General features: G+C 42.2%; 2 protein-coding genes across 4 annotated transcripts; both read right to left on the minus strand.

Annotated features, from left to right (window-relative positions):
* Positions 1 to 8779: 8779 nt before the first annotated feature.
* On the minus strand, positions 8780 to 17865 carry LOC136508553 (transcription factor TGAL4-like). 3 transcript variants are annotated; one of them, XM_066503250.1, is made up of 14 exons: positions 17616 to 17865; positions 14406 to 15067; positions 14108 to 14297; positions 13660 to 13781; positions 13019 to 13125; positions 12772 to 12921; positions 11586 to 11636; positions 11392 to 11451; positions 11223 to 11300; positions 11092 to 11134; positions 10721 to 11019; positions 10225 to 10461; positions 9751 to 9893; positions 8780 to 9266 (listed from the first exon to the last, which is right to left on the minus strand). In XM_066503250.1, the coding sequence occupies exons 3-14, from the start codon at positions 14206 to 14208 to the stop codon at positions 9185 to 9187; spliced, it is 1473 nt and encodes a 490-aa protein (XP_066359347.1). In that variant the 5' UTR covers positions 14209 to 14297; positions 14406 to 15067; positions 17616 to 17865; the 3' UTR covers positions 8780 to 9184. The 3 variants fall into 3 exon arrangements, with proteins under 3 accessions (XP_066359347.1, XP_066359349.1, XP_066359346.1); XM_066503252.1 differs by having other exon boundaries at positions 10721 to 10992; positions 14108 to 14300; XM_066503249.1 differs by having other exon boundaries at positions 14108 to 14300.
* A 1427-nt stretch (positions 17866 to 19292) lies between these two features.
* LOC136506496 (uncharacterized) lies at positions 19293 to 20129 on the minus strand. The gene has a single exon (XM_066501417.1). The coding sequence runs from the start codon at positions 20062 to 20064 to the stop codon at positions 19693 to 19695; it is 372 nt and encodes a 123-aa protein (XP_066357514.1). The 5' UTR covers positions 20065 to 20129; the 3' UTR covers positions 19293 to 19692.
* Positions 20130 to 21705: the final 1576 nt, after the last annotated feature.

Raw genomic sequence — 21705 nt, forward strand, 5'->3', positions numbered from 1 at the left:
ACATAATCCTAATTCAGCCTGGGCGTTCGGGTTACCCGATTTTTCCGGGTCGGGTAATTCGGGTAATGAAAATTGCTACCCGATATTACCCCTGAAAAAACACTACCCGCAAATTCGGGTACCCAATAATTCGGGTTCGGGTTCGGGTATTACCCGATATACCCAAATTTACAGAAAACAACAAACTACACTAAATTTCAGTAGCGATCTATACATAATTTCAGCAGCAATTTGTATAGAATTTCAATAGCAATTTGTAGAGAATAATATATTACAGTCACTCATTCAAATAGAGAGAATTATATTCTAATAAAGTGATAAGTTAAATGGTTCAGCTAACAACACATCATAAATACAAAGACAAAAATAAATATTTGGGTAGTTCGGGTAGTTTGGGTACCGGGTGATATTACCCGAATTACCCAAACTAATTTCGGGTAATCAAAATCGCTATCCGAATTTGGGATCGGGTACCTCGGGTTCGGGTAATTCGGGTCCGGGTAATGGGTATCGGGTATTTTGCCCAGGCTTAATCCTAATGAGTCTGTCTACCCAACAACCATGTGTTTTATGTAGTTTCAACACATGAATTTTTTTGCACCATGAAATTAAGATCTAACAGTCTCCATCCTCTTTTTACCTCCAGCCTTCTTCTACCTCCAGACAATCACAAATCATAATATCACAGATCCACATATCATAAGAAATAATTTTTTTCTATGCAAAGACAAAAAAAGGTTCCCAGTCGAGGGAGATGTCAGTCACCTGGAGGGTGCCGTTGCCAAGGAGCAGCCGCGGCGGCGTGTGGCTGGTGTCGTAGGTGAGGTCGAACCCCGGCAGGTGGCACCCGGGGCTCAAACCGAACGGGAAGGGCATGCTCACGTCCCCACACTGGAGAAAATGGTGATTCTGCCATTACGAAAACTGGGCTTCACAATTTTGCCATCCCGCAAATGGGATTCGCCCGTTTGCCATTCTCAAACGATACACACCTGCAAATATGCCCTGTGGAGGATTTGTTGCCAAATTAATTTTTTTTACCATGGCAAACTTGCCTACCCGTTTTGCCCCTCCCTGATGCATCACGGAGGCCTTCTCTTCATTCACGGGAGACTCATGGTCGTTCCGCACGGGATACAGACGCCGCCGCCAGGTCAAGCGAGGGAGAGAGGGAACGGATCCCCGCCGCCGCCAGCACCGCCGCCTCCGACGCCACCGCCGACAGTCGACTGCAGGGCACCTCCTGGGTTTCCCCGAAGCCAGCCAGGCGTCCCGGCTCTGCCGGCCGACGCCGGTGCTGCTCCAAGTGGTGGATGGAGAACTGGCCAGATCTCTTCCAAGGGTACGTATTCTTGCTTTGCTGGTAATCTAATTGTGCCCAAGCGTGTAGATGAGACTCGACAAGTGTAGATGTTGTGGTAATCTAACTGTGCCACCTTTTTATTTCTTTACTAGGCTCGATGGGGAGCCTGACCTTAGCTTAGCACTGGTAGAACCTCCTGCACAGCAAATGCAGGCACCTCTTGTTGATTGGGATAGCCTACGCATCGAGGACAATCGAGATGAAGAGGGAAGAATTGAGATTGTTGATGATGAGGTGATGTATGAGCTGTTGGGGTTTAGGGCTGACGATGAGGAGGCTGATAAGGCAAGAAAGGCAGCCAGTAAAGCTAGCAGTCAACAGAACGCCGATACTTGTCAGAGGACTGAAGAAATTGATACAACTGGGGCAGTCATTGAAGTTGATGACTATTTACCAGGGGAGAGGACTGTGGTGCACGATTCAAATCGGCTCAATATGGATCTTGGCACAGTTTATTCTAACATGAAGGAGTTTAGATTGGCGGTGAGACAATTTGCTATAAATAAAGAGTTTGAACTACGCGTTGTCAAAACAGATCCTGAAAGATATATTGGAGGTTGCAAGGGGGGAGAAGATTGTCCTTGGCATCTTGTTGGGCGTAGACAGCCTGATGGGTGCACCGTTATGGTACTAACTTTCATTTTGCGTTCCATTAATTTTTTCCCTTCAATAATTTTAAGGCTGCCAATGTTTTTTGCCCTTCTATATTAGTTGCCTTGACTAAATGCTACCTATCTTGAATTTATCTGGACATGTACTTGAATTCCTCCCGCATGTTATTTGGACCTATGTTATTGTAACAGAAATGCTACCTATCTTAAATGCTACCAGTTGTTCTGCACTGCACCTGAATTCAAATTCCTCCCGCATGTTATCAGGTTCCCTGGATGTTCTTTATGTAGTGGTGTGGAGACCATTAGCTGATTCGCTAAGTGATATGCACATTTCTGTTCCTGCTTGTCTGCAGAGCTTTACAGTGAAAAAACAGAGAACTGAAATGCATGACTTCATTGTGTGCATCGGGATCTAGAGTGGACTAAGCTTCCAACCATAGCATTGCACTTAGATGCTTGGGTGCTTTGAATGTTTTAGTCAGTCGTACTTGTGTATTGCAAGCTCCATAACATGGTTTGTCCAGTAGGACCGTTATTTATGATAAGTAGAAGTATCTCTATGTTTTGTCTGCAGGGATTAAATGCTATTCACCATGTCGTAAAGGATCGACTGGATAAGAGAATGGCCAACCGGGAGAAATTCTGCTTACTGCATTGCTTTGATGTACCCAAAGGTTTTGTGGCCGCTGAAGATGTACGCACCTTATCCTAACGTTAAAGATTTGACTCCAGCATGCTTAAGTTACATGCATTACTGTGGAAAAGTTTCATTTGTGTTCATGAAGGTTCATAATTTAGAAATCTGATGCTTATTTATTGATGTAAACAGTAAACATTTAATTACAGATGCCCACACACTCTTTTGCAGTCATAAAATTGAAGAGGTTGTGGATTCAATATTGGTTAGAGCATCTTCTAAACTGCTGGATTTTTTTTCTTGAGAAGGGGCATAAAATACAATACTGAGCTTTGTTTAACTGAATATAATTTCTTACAGGCTTGCAAGTTTGATGTTGTTGAAATCAGTGTTTCTGGCCTTTCTGGTGAATGTCATAATTGTAATACCATTATTCACACTGATCTTAAAAATTACCAATCTATATGCAACATTGGTTAAGCTTGATTTTGTCCAAATTCTATTGAAATTCTGTCCAAATTCAAGCAAAATTATGTCAAAATTCTGCATAAAACAAGTCAAAAATACAGGTCGATTCCAGAAAACATCTTCATTTCATAGGACTTATATGTCATTACAACACATTCTACAAATCAGTTACTAAACAGACCACCACCAGGAGTCGTATCCCACACTTCTAGAACACAGTTACTAAACAACTTCACTTGCTAATAAGCACTACCACACCTAAAAGAACTAGGACTGCAATTAGTAAACACAGCACCACCAATAGCTGCACCAGAACGATAAGCTTGTCCATCTTGAGATCCATCATCTCTTCCTCGTAAATCCTGCAATTAGGCTTCATTTCGACCAAGGCTTTAGTTTCACCATGACCTTCGTATGCTACTGCAGCTTGCATTTCTTCTTTTCGTTTCTTTTCCATGTCTTCTTTAATCTTCTTTGCAACTACTTTCTTGTAAGCATCAATCCACCTAAAGAATGGATATTTCTTCACTGCCTGTGGAAATGACAATACATAACACAAACTATTTATCCAAATCTTGACACAGTACCTAGTTCATCCATTTCTATATGACAAAAACAGATCATTATATACTCACAAATTCATCGTAGTTTACGCATTTAAAGAAAATTTTGCCGTTGTTCTTCCAGGATTTGCATTCCACTACTTTATCACCACATTCTGGGCATGGAATGAGGGGGATCCCGCTAGGGCCAAGTGGATACAGAGAAAGGGCAGCTGTTGGGATGAACGACGAACTAGACGAAGCCTCACCCATATCTGGCGTCGGGGCAGCGGCGGCGTCCTGGCGCGGACGCGTCGGGGCGGCGGCAGCGGCCTGGCGCGGACGCGGCGGCGGCCTAGCGCGGAGGCCGTGGCTGTGAAGGAAAGGGCCGAGGAGGTGGGCTGCTGTCGGCCGTCGGCGGCATCGGCGGCGGTGGAGCAGTTCCCTCTGTTCGTCTTCGTCTCGTCTCTCTCCCGTTCTCTCCGTGCTCTCTCTCCCGTGAAGATACGGTGAATGAAAAGGAACGAAGGGATAAGGCTCAGGGGCAAAACGGGAAGAAAAAGATGCTGCAGCAAAAAAAAAATTAATTTGGCAACAAATCCTCCACAGGGCATATTTGCGGGTGTGTATCGTTTGAAAATGGCAAACGGACGAATCCCATTTGCGGGATGGCAAAATTACGAAGCCCAGTTTTCGTAATGGCAGAATCACCATTTTCTCCCCGCACTGGTCCTGCAAGTCCCCAGCCCCATCGCAGCTGCAAGCAGTTGGAAAGAGAGAGGGAGGGAGAGATAAAAAAATTCATATGTTTTTTTTGTTAAAACACATGTGTATTGTATAGTATTTCTGAATCCTAATAATATATGTATAAATGCATATATTACATATAAATAAGATTTTATTGCACAACGAGTCTGCGTCGGTATTGGCGGGTGTGCGCACGATGGTAGCTGTGGACGAAACCACCTCAGGCTTTTTAGGTGGTAATATAATATATAATAATGGGCTCGTTCGTTGGTCTGAAACTTGGCTGAAACTAGCTGAAAAATATTGTTTCAGCTGAATTGTTGTGAGAGAAAAATACTGTTCCGACTAAAAAAAGAAGCCAACCAAGCTAAATATAGGATAAGCCGAATAGGGCCAATAGATAAAAAAAACGGCCAAAACTCTTATGCTCGGGTAATCAAATCTCCATGCCGAACGTGAGTCTCGCGCGACTCCGTGAGCCCTCGCGTCTCGTGACTCCGAGCAACGTCTCCATCACCGCTCTGGCATATCACCGGAGGCAGGACAGAGTATAGGCTCTCTCCGCGCCAAGTTTTTTTTTTTTTTTTGGTGATTTATCTTCTCCTCTCCTACATCGACAAGAGGGCAGGGTGAAATTGTTTTTTTCGTGGCGGCTCTGTTGAAGATGAGGACGACAACTACGACATCAGTATCCTCACTGATATGACGACATAGAGATTTTTATTTCCAGACGGCGACATCAAGACGGAGATGGTGTCGCCACCATAGAATAATTTTCTCTGGTCTCTTCTCCGTTTTATTATGGTTAGATCTGGCCATGATGAAGGATTAGGGAGTATAAGTTTCAGATCAGTCTTCCTCATTCTTCAATGGCAGAAAGAAAAAGAAGGAAGACACCAGAAAGAAAAAGTTTCTCAACTCCAACTACATGAATGTTGATCGTCGTTCGTTGGACATATGTTTTGGGGCTTTTTGTCGAGTGTTTGCATGTGCGGTCATCCATGCTGTAAAGCGTCGTACTGATTTGGTTTTGAGAACTGGAGCTATTCACAAAGTAGGTACAATTTAGATGAAAATCAGTTTCTAGATATTTGTGTAATCCAAAGTGCTTATAACGTGTTGATGTACCAAGCTATTATCTAATATAATTATTCTTTCGACAAAAAAAAAACTCTTATGCTCGGGTGAGGGGAGGGATTAATAGACCCGGATAAAGAATGAAGGACCAAAAATTGGTGGATATGCTCATACGTTACAATGCAACTGCAACTTGTAATGAGGTCTGTCAGACGACTTGTAGCTCAGAGATATGAGCAGTACCGTGGTGGACTTTGAGTTTTTGATAAATCGGATTAAAAGTATGCTTCCTCGATAGATTTTGTGTTTTCTTCTTGTTTCCAAGACACTGATTTTAAGTATTTGCAGATATTGTTTATGACTATATTAGGAAGCATTGTTCACACGTAAACTAAATTATTTTCTTGCATATAATTTTTCCGTTGTTAACGCACGGGGAAAACGGCCGACGGAGTCGATTCAGAAAAACAGACGAGATTGTGGTCCAGAGGGGAAAAAAAGAGCAGAAAAACAGACAGAATTCTAGACCAGAGAAAAAAAAGAAATAAACAAAGTAAATAAAAACTGTAAAAAAACAACATCTGAAGAATCGGCTTGGATAAAAACAGCAATGGAAAAAAATGAGAGGGGCCATGGAGCATCTCCAAGAATTTCCAAGAATTTCTTGAGTTTTTCAACTCACTAAAAAGTATTAGGAGGAATAAATAAGATCATTTGCAACAATTTTTAATAATTCACTCCTAAAATATAAAATATTATTTTACATCAGAATCATATATTATATCTAAATTATCCTAACCACTTTTATATAGTCTTTCTCTCTCGTATATATTTGCATCAGGACCTTTTTCCATTCTTTATTCTTTCCCGATCTTTTCAGCTTTAGATTGGTCGAAGGATACGGACGTTGCGGGAGAAGATAGGCACTACTTGAGAGAGTTTTTTTTTCAAGTGCTAAAAGATTGGGAGGTGAGTTTAGGACTTGTTGGAGATGATTTTTTTTATTCTTCTAAAAAATAATGGATTGAGAATGATTATTGGGTACTGTTGAAGATGCTCGGAAAATCCATAAAATATGACGAGCTCGGATGACGTGTGGGTCGGATGGAGTCTTTACTATGATGCCGGATGTGTCAAGGCACATTCACAACTTAAAGGATAGGCAGACCAATATTATCAACGAACGTAGGCAGTGTTCGGCTGGTACGGATTATTTACTGTTTATGCTGGAATGTTGTGAGAGAAAAATATTGCTCCGGCTGAAAAAAGAAGTCGAATAAGCCGGCTTGTTGCTCAGCCGAACAAGCTGCTACGACATCCGAGCGGGTGTGTGATTAGGCTAGACAAAAGATTTCGCGGTAGAAATTTTAGCTTTATTTGGGTTCAAATTTCTATTGAACTTACTCATGATTGCAGGTATCTGTTTGAATTAGAATTCCTAACTATTCAGGCTATCTTAAGAACCTATGCCCATATGTGTCGTATAAAACAGAAGAGTTGTATAGAGACGAACAAAGACCGTTTATATTCATGGAATTAGTTAGAGGAAGACGCTTAAAAAATAAGGGAGAAATTTTGGCTCCTAAATACTAGATATATAGATATATTATATACTATATGGAATGATTAGCATATTTGATAGGAGAAAAACATGAATCTTACAAATTTTGATCAATGTTTGACTATATGCAGGTTTATAGGATATAAAACTTGTACAAATAGATTTGATATTTAAAGTGTCTCAGAGTTTTTTTAGCAACTAAATATATGTTAGAAGAGAAATTAACTATTAAAATCTATTTTGTATAGGCAAATGAGGGAGTATGATGGAAATAAAAAGGCTTTGGCTTCAACCTCTCTGTCAAGAGGGCACTAATAGATTGAACACAAGGAACCTTTTGAGGAGGAAAAAATATGGTCGAAAAAAGGCCGTCGCGAGGGAATAGATTTGCAACTTGCAATTTTCACGAGACAACAAACCCAAGTCGATGTAGATCATGATTTGGACTGGCACAGTAGTTATTATCTCTGCCATTACAGTTTATTTTCCTTTCCGCTTGGAACAGATTAAGGAGCCTCTCCGCTCAATTGAACGTCAAGTATTATCAAAATTTTAATTTGGAATCATCGCTATGGTTTATTATTGATTTATACATAAGACAAGTTTATTTTCCAACTATTGCCCGAGTTTAGTTTTAGCTCGCATGGAACTCGAAGACCAGCAATCCTTGGGCATAAAGCGTGTTAGTAGAGCCCACATGTCACCATTATCTTCTCTATCCACTCTCCCAACTTATCACTTTGGCCCGACCTAAATCAGATCTTGCTAGAATGATGACCAGGTCTAGTTGGTCACATCACTTTACAAAAATGGTTTCTAACCACCAGTAGAAAATGGTGTGTTCCACTGGCGTTAGCTTGAGAACCGTCTGTAATAAATAGTATAAAGTGACCGTTGGCATGGGAATCATTTATCTTCTATTACTATTTATTGGAATTGTTGTTATTGCAATGCCACTTTTGCATCATGCAGTGCCATCAACTTACCTTGGGATCTTGGGGAAGCACTCCGTGGGAAGGTTTTCCTTTTTGGTCCGGCTGACACTTAAATTGGGCATATGCCAGTTTATATAGGCTCGTGACAGTTTTGATTTAATACAAGAAAAACTCTATAATAGCATAAAAATAGTGCCACATTGATTTTTTAATAGGATAAGACCACCCTACTCCCTATAAAATAGGGGGTACATGGCCGATTGAGATATGCAACACACAATCGTCCAATTTACATTTAATATATCTTTTTTTCTCTAATCTTTTTTTCCAACCTATATATGCTGATCTTCATCCCTTGATCCGACTAAGGATGACTCCCTAGCTTGCCAGCCGATCTAAGGCAACTCGTTGATGTCCTTGCCCTAACAGGGTCCCTTCCAGACGAGAGTTTCGACGGTTTCTTTGCTAGTTTGTTCATAAACTAGCCGTTCTTCGTTATGCAAGCATGATTTGTTACCCTTTGGTAGGGTTTACGCGTAGACCTCTCCGTTCTTCACCATGTAAGTGTGAACCTTCCTGTGTTCTTCGATCCGCAGCAATCCAGGTGATCTTGCCCTAGCTAGTGTGTGACCTATCTTCGCGTCAAAATGTCAACTATGCCCAGGAGGATCGACATTTCACTTTGATTTATTATATATCTATTTCTGGGAGGGTTTTATACTTTTATTCACCGACCTCGATTGTGATCAGACACTATCTTTAATTCTTTATTATTTTATAATAACCAGATAGGTGGACACATTGATAAAGATTACATCATAATAACCAGATCTAGTTAAGATAGTGTATTAGTAATCCTTATGGGTAACTAGAAAGTGGAGAAAATCATACAAATTACTAGTAGATAAGTAGATATGCAGTAACCAGAAATTATCTGTAGAGTTGCCGAATGAATTCTTTCATAAGGCAGAGCTGTTTGAGAATCTATAGACTGGACAGAACCAAAAGAATATGCAGTACTGGACACGAGTCCAGTGAACTAAACAATTTCACGTCCTGGAAATTGCTCATACAGGTTCCGCACATTTTCAGAAACACTCCCTGTTCTAAAGCTTCATGCATTTCCCAGCTCTCTTCTGTGCCTCTCAGATATCTGATGGCATCCAAAACTTCTCTTTCCACTTCCCAGTCGTTTCTCTCTTGCTCCTAAGACGAAGGTTAGTTCTAAATCATGCGTGAATCAGAAGGATGAAAATTGGCTTTGGGATGCTTGTGCCGCAATGCCTATCTCCCCACAATTGCCTTCATCTGCAACCAGTATCCTGCACGCCATACAGGCACCAGCAATAATAAATTGATCAGGGAAGCATCTTGAAAAATGAAAAGATATGCTATAGCTCTTCAGCTAATTATTTTAGGGTTTTGTAGAGTTCAGTTAGTTGGCCAAACATCTAATATGCCATAGCATGGCCCTTCTTTTAGGTGAGTATGGACTTTATTTTTTTTGTTATTGTTGCTTGCTGAATTTTGATTCCTGGTAGGAGGGCAGTCCATTCCCTGCTGATTTAGTTGGGAACACCATGGTATTAATTTAGTATACCTATCCTCTATCCAGAAGCCCTGGCTAACTCTATATAAATTAATTAATGTGTACAATTTGTTCACTCATTAGTCAATACTACCTTCAACAACTATAGGTTGGATCTCTTTCAAAAAAAAAAGAGGAAAAATAACTAGAGGTTGGATACTTCTTAAACCAACTAAAGATAGGGGACTGACGAAGGAACTGCACTGCATGGTACTTACTCTCGAGGCCGAGAAACCCAGAGGGAGCTTAAGGCACGGAGGCGGTTGTGGTACTCGCCAATGGCCAAGAAACATCGAGCTGCCTGCCGAACTGTCAGAATCCGGTTCATCTGATGAAGAGTCTGCTGCCTCAAGTTATCAGCCTGGAAATTACACATCTAGCTTTAGCACATGTTGCAGGAACATTGGACAGATGCATTTCCAAAAGATATCATTACATGCTTAGTTGACAACTCATATCTTTTCCACAACGCAGACACGAAACTTCACCATTTATACATTCTGATGGTATCATAAAGCCGATTAGATATGAGTGAGCTACATAGTATTGAATAATTAAACTTGATGTTGTCTAAAAATAACTCCTGGAAGTCCTATTTAAGTGGTTACTTGCTCATCTACGAAGTTGAGTGGAGGACTATATATATCACTGACATAATGATCAAGAGTGAGGATTTGATGTGAAACCATAACCTGTATCACAAAACCTTCAAGGTTGGACAGCTTGCCAAGGGCAAGGGCTATTTGACCCATGAAGCTCATGTTGGTGTCGTCAATCAGAGATCCACCGGCCATGGTGTCAGCTAGTGACTGATGCAGCTGGTCCAGGCCCTGGGAGAGAGCTTCCTCTGCCTGCTGTGATGACTGTTGAAGGTTGCATATGCCTACCAGTTGCTGCTCAGTCAAGGGATCTAGCTGGGGTAGCAGCGTCTGCAGCAACATGAAAAAGTATCTGTACTGAACATGGAAAATTTTGCTGTACTAAAATGATGTCAGATTTAGACTGAGTTCATTGTTTCCTACTGTTGGTTGAAAAAATCTTGTTATTTAAGTATTGAAAAGTATTAAGACTGAGTTCAGTTTATCAATCTATGTGAATGCAGTTATGTACAGTATGTATAGTGCAGGCAGTTTGACTTTGACATCAGTTGTTCTATACTTCTATTCAGATTATCAGACGAGTTCCTACCTTGACCAGATCTGATGGCCTGAATCCACCCATCCAGAGGAAGCATCGCTCGGCAGGGGTTGTCCACGCCCCGGTGATGAGGTGCAACACGTCAGACTTGGCTGCCGACGCCTTCAGCTGGAACAGCTCATCGTGGTGAGTCAGGGTGTCATCCACGATGGCTCTGAGGTCACCGTCGGGCAAGTGCGCATGCAGAGCTCCATGCAGCTCGGCCATGCGCCGGCCATGGTCATCCAGCCAACGGGCGTACTCCACGTCGAACATTGTGGCGCCTGGACATTGATGGTGAGGCAAGTGGACTATAAAAATGTTGGTACTTATATCTCCAACAACGCACAAGAGCGTTGAGAAATGAGGATCAGATTAGGCACCTGAGCTGGTGTTTGCACCTGGAGCTCCTCCAAGAAAGATACCCTGAAAACACACGAGTACAGATTTCATCGATTCAGATGTTCAGTTAGTAGTCAGAAGGCAACTCACAGACCTAGAAACTACAGTGTACCTGGGAACGTGCTCTCTGCATGCCCTGTTCTATCTGAGCAAGCTTCAGTTTGCTGCTCTCAAGCTGCTGAATGTAAGCCTATAGCACATTGACAAAATTAACTGTCAAGAACTTGGTAAACTCACTGTTAAATGATTTAGTTTCTAAGTAAATGGTGCTCAATATTGACCTTCTTTCGCAGCCGGCTTTTGCGTGCAGCTTCTCGGTTCTGCGCAAGCCTTCTGATTGTCTGCTGACACGAAGAGACAAGATCAAACTCATCATCTAGGATTTTGAAGTACATATGTATCTTCATTAGCTTGCATGGCGTCAACCTGAGAATGAACTACTGCAAATAGGTAACTGGAAGAGCCAGATAGAGACCTTTGGATCAGGAGTCTTGCCAGTCCTTGGAGTGGAACTAGTAGCCATGTTCTGCATACCGCAAGTATACATGAACAAGTCACAACATGTAAAATCAGTAAACCTGAGTACAATTAGACAATAGGAGAGAAATGACATAACACTATTTTTGTTCATCTGTGTGTGCCCCGCGTAAACAATAAATAGCAGGATATCAACATTCACGTTACATCAATCAGAAATAAAAAACAGTAGTGTACATTTGGTGGAAGCCACCCACTCTTACAACAAACAAAACTTGGTTTTGCTTTTTGTTCATGTTGTTGTCACGCCCTAATTCGCAAAGTTTCTTTCGGTTAAGTGTGAATCATGCAGTTCATATATAATGTTTTCACCCAATATATCTTGGCAGTTGATCAATTGACCAGAAAGTACCTAAAGCGCCACTGACCCAAAGTTGCCATTATTTAAGCATCAGCTGGTTCATTTCTATTCGGGCACAATTCTGTAAGCTAGAGACAAAAATAATATTGTAAGAATACTAACTTGTCTCCTATTGCAGCACCAATGGCAGTACATGATCTATCATGCACTACCTAACGTATCCTCTACTAGCCTACTCGACTTATCCACACACCTATATAGCAAAATGCCATTGCTCTAGAGGACTAGCTAGCTCTTATTTTAGATGAATAACTAGAATGACTAGTTCTTGTAGAGGACGTTGTCCGTCATCCTATAAAATTTTCAAAGATAAGGGATCATATTCTCCATCTAAATACTAGCAGTACACAGAAACATTAACCCAGTGCAAAAACATCAGCGAAGCAGTAGAAAATCATCTTATTTCTATAGGGGGCTAGGGGGCAAAAGATTCACCTATCCATGTTGGGATTGGTGATCTTGGGAGCAGTAAGACCATAAATGCCATGGAATAATGTCTTCTTCTAAAAATAGGAGAGCATGTACTACTAGCTAGCTGCATGAACATCTTGGAAATTGTGACTTTGTGGGCTAGCTAGCGACATGAGAACAGGATAGGGAACAAGATATACTACTATACATTGCATTTTTTTCATTGCTGACTGATGAGGATGCAGCCATGCAGGAGAGATAGTCAGATGGATGCAGAAGCAAAGAACACAACCAAAGAAGTCAAATGCGTCAAAAAAAAAAACGTGAGATGCATCCACAGAGAAATGCGTACCTTGTGCTGAAGCTGCTGCTGCTGTGAAACTTGATCAAACTGGCTTTGCATGTCTGCTGCTGCTCCGTGCTGATCTGAGGAGTGGTTGCTGTTGTTCTTGCTGCTGCTCTCCGAGTCGTCTGTGCTGTCTGCTGTCACATTTGAGCCCTCCTAACGTGTAAAAGCAAAAGGGGGAGCAGTTGCAAACTTGTGTTCTTGCGTATACTAGTTAGAAGCAGGGATAACTCTACTTGTAGCTAGTCCATACCTTGGGTGTGTGAAGTGACCTCACAGGCCAAGCTGGGAAGATGTCCAGTGTAGGAGGTGGCCTAGCTGTAGCCGTTGCAGCTGTGACAGTAGCAGCAGTGGGAAAGGCTGCAAGAAGATATCATAGGGGAGAGGAGATCAAGACATCTATCCCAGTACCAGAGATGAAACTGAAAGGATGCATTGGGATCACAAGGGAAGGTAAGTGGGACCACTGTGGCAGTGAAAGTGAACGGAACTTATTCTCTTTGAGCTTTTGCCCACAGAGAGCCGGAGAGTTGGTAGTGTGGTACTTGTACTACCATGGAGATCAACTTGTTGCACTCTCTCTAGAGAGAGAGAGAGAGAGAGAGAGAGAGAGAGAGAGAGAGAGGAGAGGAGGGAAGGGAATCACAAGGTAGTCACACCACACACAAGTAGCACGGCTGCATAGCTGCCACTCCTGCTGCTCTTGCATGGTTTCTTTTGACTACAATGCCCTAACTATTGCAAAAGTGCCTCACAAGGTTGTGCGTTTTTGGCCTTGGCCAGTGCCCAGTAGCCAGAGAGAGAAACGGTTGTGTGTTTTCTTGGTCTTGGTCAGAGCCAGAGAGAGGGAGAGAGAAAACGACTAATAAAGCAGAGAGAGAGAGATTGGCATACGCTTGATGTCTCCATGATGAGCTGTGGAGGTGGTTGCAGTTTGTTGAGTTCTTGTGAGTGAGGCAACCTGATGCATGAAAGCCTCTTCCAGCTCTCCAAAATAAGCAGCTCCTTCTTGGTCACTGCTAGGCATGTGAAATGGCAATCAGTAACCATTAGAGGTAGAGCAGAAATGTTAGAGGCAGGAATCATGAGCAACGTCGTTGGGTAGAAAAGGATGAGGAACCAATGTGACAGAAGATACAGACAGAGAGGAATCAAGAAATTAAAACTGAGGAACTCATGCAAAAAAAATCATAAACTTGAAACAAATGCAATCAAGCTGCAGTTCATTCATCTTTGCCTTTTCATTTGCAAAAAACCTGGCCCCAAAACTGAAGAAAGATGCCAAACAGAATATGAGAGGAAAAGAGAGAGGAGAGAGAGAGAGAGGAAGAGGTGCTCTTACAAGAAGTTTGCAGGAGTGGAATTGGCGATGGCACCATGGAAGCCATAGCCAAGAGCACAAGGATCCTGCCTTGAATGGCTAGAACTATTAGTCTCTCCCATCCTGTGCAGCACGCTCAGAGCTCCTATATGCAGATATCCGTGTCCCAAATTCTTCTGCTCTTCTTGTAGATTAACCAGCAACCTAGACGCTTCTGCATCCAGAACGCAAAAAAGATCAAATCGGCTGATCATGATGCTGCACACCACTAACTCAGAAAACACATGCACAGAAGGTGGAGTCAAATCAAAGAACATACCAGGATTGGGAGCCCTCCAACAAGAAAGAGCCCTGGCGACGACGAAGTAGCTTTGGAGGAGTTGGAGCGCAGGCAGGCTTGACCGTTTCTGTTCTGAGTAGCTCTTGCTCACACGCCGCAGCTTCTTGTTTGATATGACAGTGTAATAGTTTCAGCTTCTTTAGGTGTGCCAATCCCCCAGTTTCAGAGGACGATATACTTTGTCCTCATAGCCTGCTTTTGTACTGTGATTTTGTTCTTCCCTATCGGAGAGAGAGAGGGAGAGAGAGGAAGTATAGGGCCTTGTCTTCACTTGAAAACTTTTGTCATGAAGCCACAGGAATCCCAGGCTGCACTCTTATCACATTGGAACTGACTGCCCTCCCTGGTTGGCCCAGCAAGTCCTTCTAATTTATCTTTATTTATTTATGGCATGACCTTCTCTTCTTCTTTTTTTCAAAACTAGAAAGGAAGAACTGTGGATGGATGGATATGGATAGAAGCACTTCTTTAATAATATTATGAGCCGTGGGAAGGATTACAACTTCACATTGGTGATAACATAATCTTACAGGGACTATCGAAACATAATTTAAGTTCAAAATAATTCTTGGAGCAGCTGGTTTTGTACTCAACAATGCCACACCATCCATCACATTAGACTCTCACCATCCTGTCAATCCCTGTTATGATAGCATGGTTATCAACAAGCTAACCAATGAGCTATTAATAACTCATACAAACACATATAACTGCACTTGAAGTTGAAGTTCACTTAAGTGCCCAAGAGAAACTAATGTGAAATGCAAGAGACAACAAACTGTTGCCTAACAAAAACAGAGGAGCCATCTGGTGTTATCAATTATTCGAGACCGCTTACACTACTATTATATTTACAAAATAAAAAACGTCTGAAACTATTGGATAGCAACAGCATGGACATTTTAGTCAGTAGCGTTGCCGCGAAGGCGTGAACCAATTTTCTCTTCTGGGAAAAAAAGGCAGGATCTCTTCCATTCCATTAAGATGGAGAGAGGGAGAAAACCAACAAATAATAACAGAGAGGTCTGTGGCCAGGCCAAGTCAAAATAACGTTACTTTGCACTATGTCCTACCTTTATTTATACACATATCCTGGCCCAATGATAGATGTTTATGGTCTTATGTAGCTCTCGGCATGCAGTGTTTCAATAAAAAAACATAAACACAATGCATTGCTTATTTAAACTAGATCAGCAATTCAAAGATAAAAAATAACCGAACAAAATAAAAGCATAATCTGAACCTAATTAAACCTGTTGAAAACAAGTCTATCTTTGAGGAGTATTATATCAATTAGATAGGAAGTATAATTCGATGTATTCTACAATATTCATGACAATGCCCAATCATCCAGCGAAAGTAATGACATAATCTACTGGACAGGCAACACCAATATTTTAATTTGATTCCTGATTTTAATTGGCATTGTCCCCTGTTAATGAGTCAACATCCATGGCTTGTCAAACAACACCTAAACCCACACCAATCCAATCCATATCCAAAATGTGAGCTAACATATTAAATCCCTCAGCCCAGTGGTCTAATCAATCAATGGGCTTATTTTGTTAGCTAATAATGTCACTTGTCATTGATGTGTTGGACCGAGGTTAAATAATAAGTATACGCTTGCCACTAACACCCTTCCCCAGACCCCGCACAGAGCGGGAGCTCTCTGCACTGGGTACGTCCTTTGTCATTGATGTGTTGGACCGAGGTTAAATAATAAGTATACGCTTTAACATCTTTGTGCACAAAATTACACTGTAATTGAAAGCAACACTTGATGCCTCGTGTGAATCTCTGCAGAAGTGCAAATCACAAACTTAATGGTGGGTTCCTAAAGCCACATCTAAACTCCAGTGGTCACATGATGACTCAACTGATGTAATTTACAGTAGTGAAAAACACATGAGGCTTATCATTTTAGTTAAAAGAGAACTCCACTACTGTGTGATTCCACATCAGATGTTCACCAAAGAGGAGATATATTTGGCATGCATGTAAACGTGATCCTGTCAATAATCTCCAATTCACCAACAAAGCTTAGATCCTTTTTCAATACACATTGGATCCGCTTTTGGTGCTAGCTATACAAAAGGAGACATTTTTCAGATAAAGACGATGCGGGCATGTTGTATATATGTTGAAAATGATGGTCGGTGGACATCTTTGTCAATCATGGGTGGATGTCTACTAATGGAATTTGCACTTAATTCATTTTATCCCGTATAAGTTTGTGTTCATTATTTTGTTTGGCTGTTTTGCTAGCAAACTTTTATCAGTCGGGGACTGGAACTCATAATGATGGATGGTTGAGAACATAGCTCATGCAGAGGCTGGGATAAATACTAGTTAGAGTTTATTAAAAAATAACCTTTTCCAGTCAGGAAAGACGATGGTTAGCTGGAATAAGAACATATGTCCCTTTCGTTTTATACTTAAAAAATTAAAGCACTTGACTAATCTATGCTGTTCCTATCGAGCCTTTCTGTTTCCTTTCCTCTGTCCTCACCCTGTCACCCACTATTTTCTTGCCAATGATCAGGCATGAAAATGTGCAAAAAAATATTTACAAGAGAATTTAATAATAGCCCGAGAAAGGAATAGGAGAATGTTTATGATTGGATTAGGTGATGCATGAGCCGAGCTGCTAGCAGATTGAAAATTGGTACGCCTGGCAAGTTTGGATGCATGCACATTTGGTACAGTAGTTGAAACTTCAAGCATGATTTGAGGTAATTCATTAAGGCTCTAATTAGTTTCTTCGATGGCCAGTACTATTATATTGTTGTGTACAGCTTTAAGCAAACAAAGAACATTAAGTAGTTTATTGGCTAGGCTGCGTTATACTGTAAGTACTAAGCACGGATGGATTACTGGATTAGGCCATTCCTTGTACAGTAAACTTCCAAATAAGGCGTATGTGCCTATCAAGAGCACCGTAAGCATGATATATACATAGAGGATGATGTAATAGGAAATTAGGAATAACCATTTAGTAGCAATGATATACACAACTAGAGTTGCATGTTAGTAGTTATGATGGTTATGATGATTTGTATGCGAAATGCCGAAATCGAAATCAGTTAGTACTTTGTAAGGGGGAAATGGTAACTGAATCGGGCAATTCAATCAAAGGAAAGCTGCAATCGAAATAACAGAAATAAAAGAGATCATTAGAAACTTAGCGGGTGTGACCGTATGAGGCGCCGCGCCGATCGACCTCCTTCGCTGTTCGCTCTTGCCGATGGAGGCGGAACCGCCGGACCGTCCGCCACCCGCGCCTCCCGGCAGGCCGCCCGGCCGCCCGGCACCCTCTCCGTCTCCACCCGCCGCTGCCGCGCATACCCGACTCCTGTATCACCAAACATAAGCCCGCCGCGTCGCACCACCGTCGCCGGTTGCCTTGCCGCGTCCCCTCCGTTGTCGTTGCCGGCGATCGTCGTTGGACTTGGTTAGGAAGATGGGCTGGTGTGAGCGTGGTCCTAGACAACTGCTGCGGGCTGGCCGATCCTTGATGGGCCCATTATTCCCTACCGGCGGCACTGGCTAGGCCTAGTCTTTGATTTGGGCTATGACATTTTATGGCCCAGAACTGGTCGTCGTAGGAAAATGGGCTGGGCTGTGTTCAAGTGTATCATTGTACAGTAGATTATTCTCAGCCCAGACGTGGTGTACAACTTTTTCCCACTGATGATTTTCAGGCACATATTTCGTACAGGTACAGCTTGGCAGGGGGCAACAAACACAAAATGATCAGCAGATGGGCTACATCCTCATGATCATATACCCGGATTCTATGAAGAAGATGGGGTTCATGGCACCTTCAGCGCCGAGTTCCTCTGCGGCCAAGCGCTCGTACGACTCCTACTTCAAGGGCAACCTTTCGGCAGCAGACATCGAGGCTCTCGATGAGTTGTTCCCAGCATCTAGGGCGATGACTGATGGAGCAGCTCGCTGGTCTTCGGCCATGGCGCCATAGGCCCGCACGTAGTTTAGGTTGATCCCAATAGATCCCATGGATGTCATAGCCAAAATGTAGCCCCCGGCCTCTTTTGTATTTTTTTTAAAAAAACTTCTATCTTCTTAATACAATGATATGCAATACTCTTGCGTATTCGAGAAAAATATACCCGGATTCTCGTGACAGATAACCACAAACTTTGTTGGCGAAATGTCTTCCGGGGTTTCTCCGTGAAAATTACTGTGATGTTTCTTGTTTATCATGGGCCTGTGGTTGCCACCTTTGAGAACATCATCACTTGCATTTGTTGATCTCCGAATGCAAATGCCGAAATGACAGACCTGGATTTCGCAGGGTCGAAGATGGTGCGTGGCACTGAAACCGTCAAGGCTAGTAACGCAAGCGTTTGTTTGGTTTAAACTACATGGTGTGCAAGCGGTATCTTGATCTCATTTTTCTGAGTTCATTTTCTCTGTCTGGGAAGATATTACTCAAAATTTTCCGGTTCGGCAAAAAATAGTGCAGTGCTAGTTGATTGATCGCTAGGAATTTTGGTGGATAAACATATGGATTCATCTGCAGTTCAATAATATTCAGTCTCACTAATGATTTATAACTTCTTGAAGTGGCTTGCAGCAGAGTGCAAAGTTCTGTTTTCAGCTTAACAGACTAGGTACGTATCATCAGTAATTAAGTACCACATGCCTAAGCGGTAAGCTGTGCAAATTCTTCAGTCTTAAGCTCACGTTGATTCCAACCTTACTGCCAATGGCAACAGTGCAGAATAGCATAACAATATGTAAAACCAACTATGCAAGGCCTCTTATAAGAAAAGGAAAAAAAACTAACTATGACAGGGCCAATGTCATGTTTTTACTGACCATCACAATACACCAGGGTAAGATAGTTAGGAAGCTGACAGTGACAATTACGAAGGATCAAACTCATAGCAGAAGCACGCATGTGAAACCCTTGGAGTTGTTCCTGTTGATAGATATGATATGAGCTATTTTGCTGATGACCGTGAGGACACAGAGTGGGGCACCATATAACGACCTGATTGACTTCCATGATCATCATCTTTACCTCTTGTTTACATATATAAGCTGACCAGCAAGAAAAGATGAAGAGAATCCCTATCTCAAAACTCCACTCTCTATATCTAACTATCTCTGTACGCTTAGATCCATATGTATACCTTTTCTTTTTGAGAAAGTATCTCCAAAAGGCATCTTGTAACTTGTACTAATATCTTGCATCTTCGATATACTGGAGGACCCCGGCCGGCCGGCCGGCCGGCTGCTATAGATCACTGCTCTCTGGTATGCTCTCCAGCGCAGTCCGCCACCCCCCACAGCAGTACCCCTCCTCCTGTTCAGAATCACTTGCTTCTTTGCGCATGAGAGACACCACGTCGTCCAGCGACACGCCCTCCTTGTCGAGCATCTTCTTGAGCTCCCGCTTGCTGATCACCAGCTTCACCCTGACCGTGCCAGCCGGTGCGTTCACCGGAAGAACGCTCGCCGCTGGCAGGGGCTGGGGCTCGCCGAGGGAGTCGTCATGGACCTTCATCAATCTGCTCGGGGATGGCACCCTGAGGACTTCGCTGCTGCCATCCACGCTCATGATCTTGATGATCTCCTTCCTGTCCTGAATCACCAGGCAGTTCCCCATGACGATGGCTGCCGATAGAATTGTGATGTGCTCTGAAGTCTGAAGGCTGAAGTGCTCTATTGGAGCAAAAGATCACAGTTCACAGCTGTGAGAGGGGGTTGGAGGCAGTAGTGTGTGTTGTTGTTGTATTTAAAAGAAACGCTTTGTGAACTGGGACACATTGTTAAGGGCATATTTCTTTTAATGCCACTGGCCGACCAATCGAAGTTGCTTCACCTATGAGGCTATGGCCTATGCAAAAGCTTATTTGCACTTTGGCTGATAAGCCATCACTGAAAATACTGTTGGTTGATTTGTTGTTAGAGAAAAATAATGTTCGTTGGCTGAAAAAGTACGGCTTATAAGCTAAGCGAACAAGGCGATTAGCTAGCATAATGACTAACCCACTTAGTAGATATGAGGGTATCAACCTGCCCTTTTGTAACTTGCTGTTCTTGACTTGTTTATTTGGCATGTTTTGTATCAGGTCGATCTAGGGAAAAAAATGTGGCACGTGCGCAATGCATTAGCACAGTTGTCTTATTAACACTAACAAAAAGTTTCACATCATAATAGTCACAACCTTTTCTGTGAGGATAATCGTCACCACTTTGTTGTTTTCTCTAGTAGACTAATGTTGATTTGTAAGATTAGAAAACACTGGTCTTTTTGTGGTTCTGATCTTCCCCTATTTCAAAATATCTATTTCATCTACTTCAGTACTACTAGTGTTTTTTTTTTTTTTTTGAAAACAAGTACTACATACTAGTGTTGATCACGGGCATGGTAGTTACACACGTCTCTTGATGTAGTTCTAGCTATATATGTAATGATGTAAAATTGTAACGAAATCCATGAAAATTTATTTCTTTTCAAACTTGCAAATGGCGAAGGCTAGACTAAACTTATGTCCTATTTGGGATTTGGAAAGTCTTTCTAGAGGGAAAAGTTGGCAATATCAAGAACATGCTGATATATGCAAGCTGAGTGTAGCTCGGCTAGTTAAATTCTTTGCAGTAAAACCTATCCATCAGGGTTCAAGAACATGCAAACACCAGTGGAGTTTGTCAGCGATACGCTTGACTTCTGATTCAGTCTTTTCGATGTACTCATAAAAGTGGGATCTGTGTTTATAAGGACATGAGTGGTTCACGGTTCTGCTTAGCCAGGTTCTCTTATCCAAGCTCAACGGATGCAACTGCAGTTGATTGTTTGTCAGTTTGCATCTAGCTAGGCTAGTGAGAGAATCTGATTGGTTGCACCCTACGCGTGCTGCATCCCACATCGCTGCTCTCTCAACTCTGCATCGCTCGAGCAGGCTCTCTCACCTTCTTTTTACTGGCGTTGACATGTGATTTTTTTCATATTTTATTTTCTCCCTTTTCAATTTAAGCCGGCAATTTGTAAAGGTCATTGAAGATGCCGTAAGAGTAATTAAGTATGCATGCATTTATATAATTGTTTGTGTCCCTACTGTGATTAGAAAATGCTAATGCAAGGATTGATGTTACAAAACATTACGATCCATATGGGGGCAGGCGTAATCCATGTTGTGTGCTTGCTGCTAGCATTTGGAAAGCGGTGGAGGTAAGAATCATTCGCGTGCATGCTGTCGATTTTGCAGCTGAAAACGACGGCCGAAATGAATGAATCCAACAACAC

The sequence above is a fragment of the Miscanthus floridulus genome, chromosome 15 (assembly GCF_019320115.1).
Source record: "Miscanthus floridulus cultivar M001 chromosome 15, ASM1932011v1, whole genome shotgun sequence".
NCBI lineage: Eukaryota > Viridiplantae > Streptophyta > Magnoliopsida > Poales > Poaceae > Miscanthus > Miscanthus floridulus.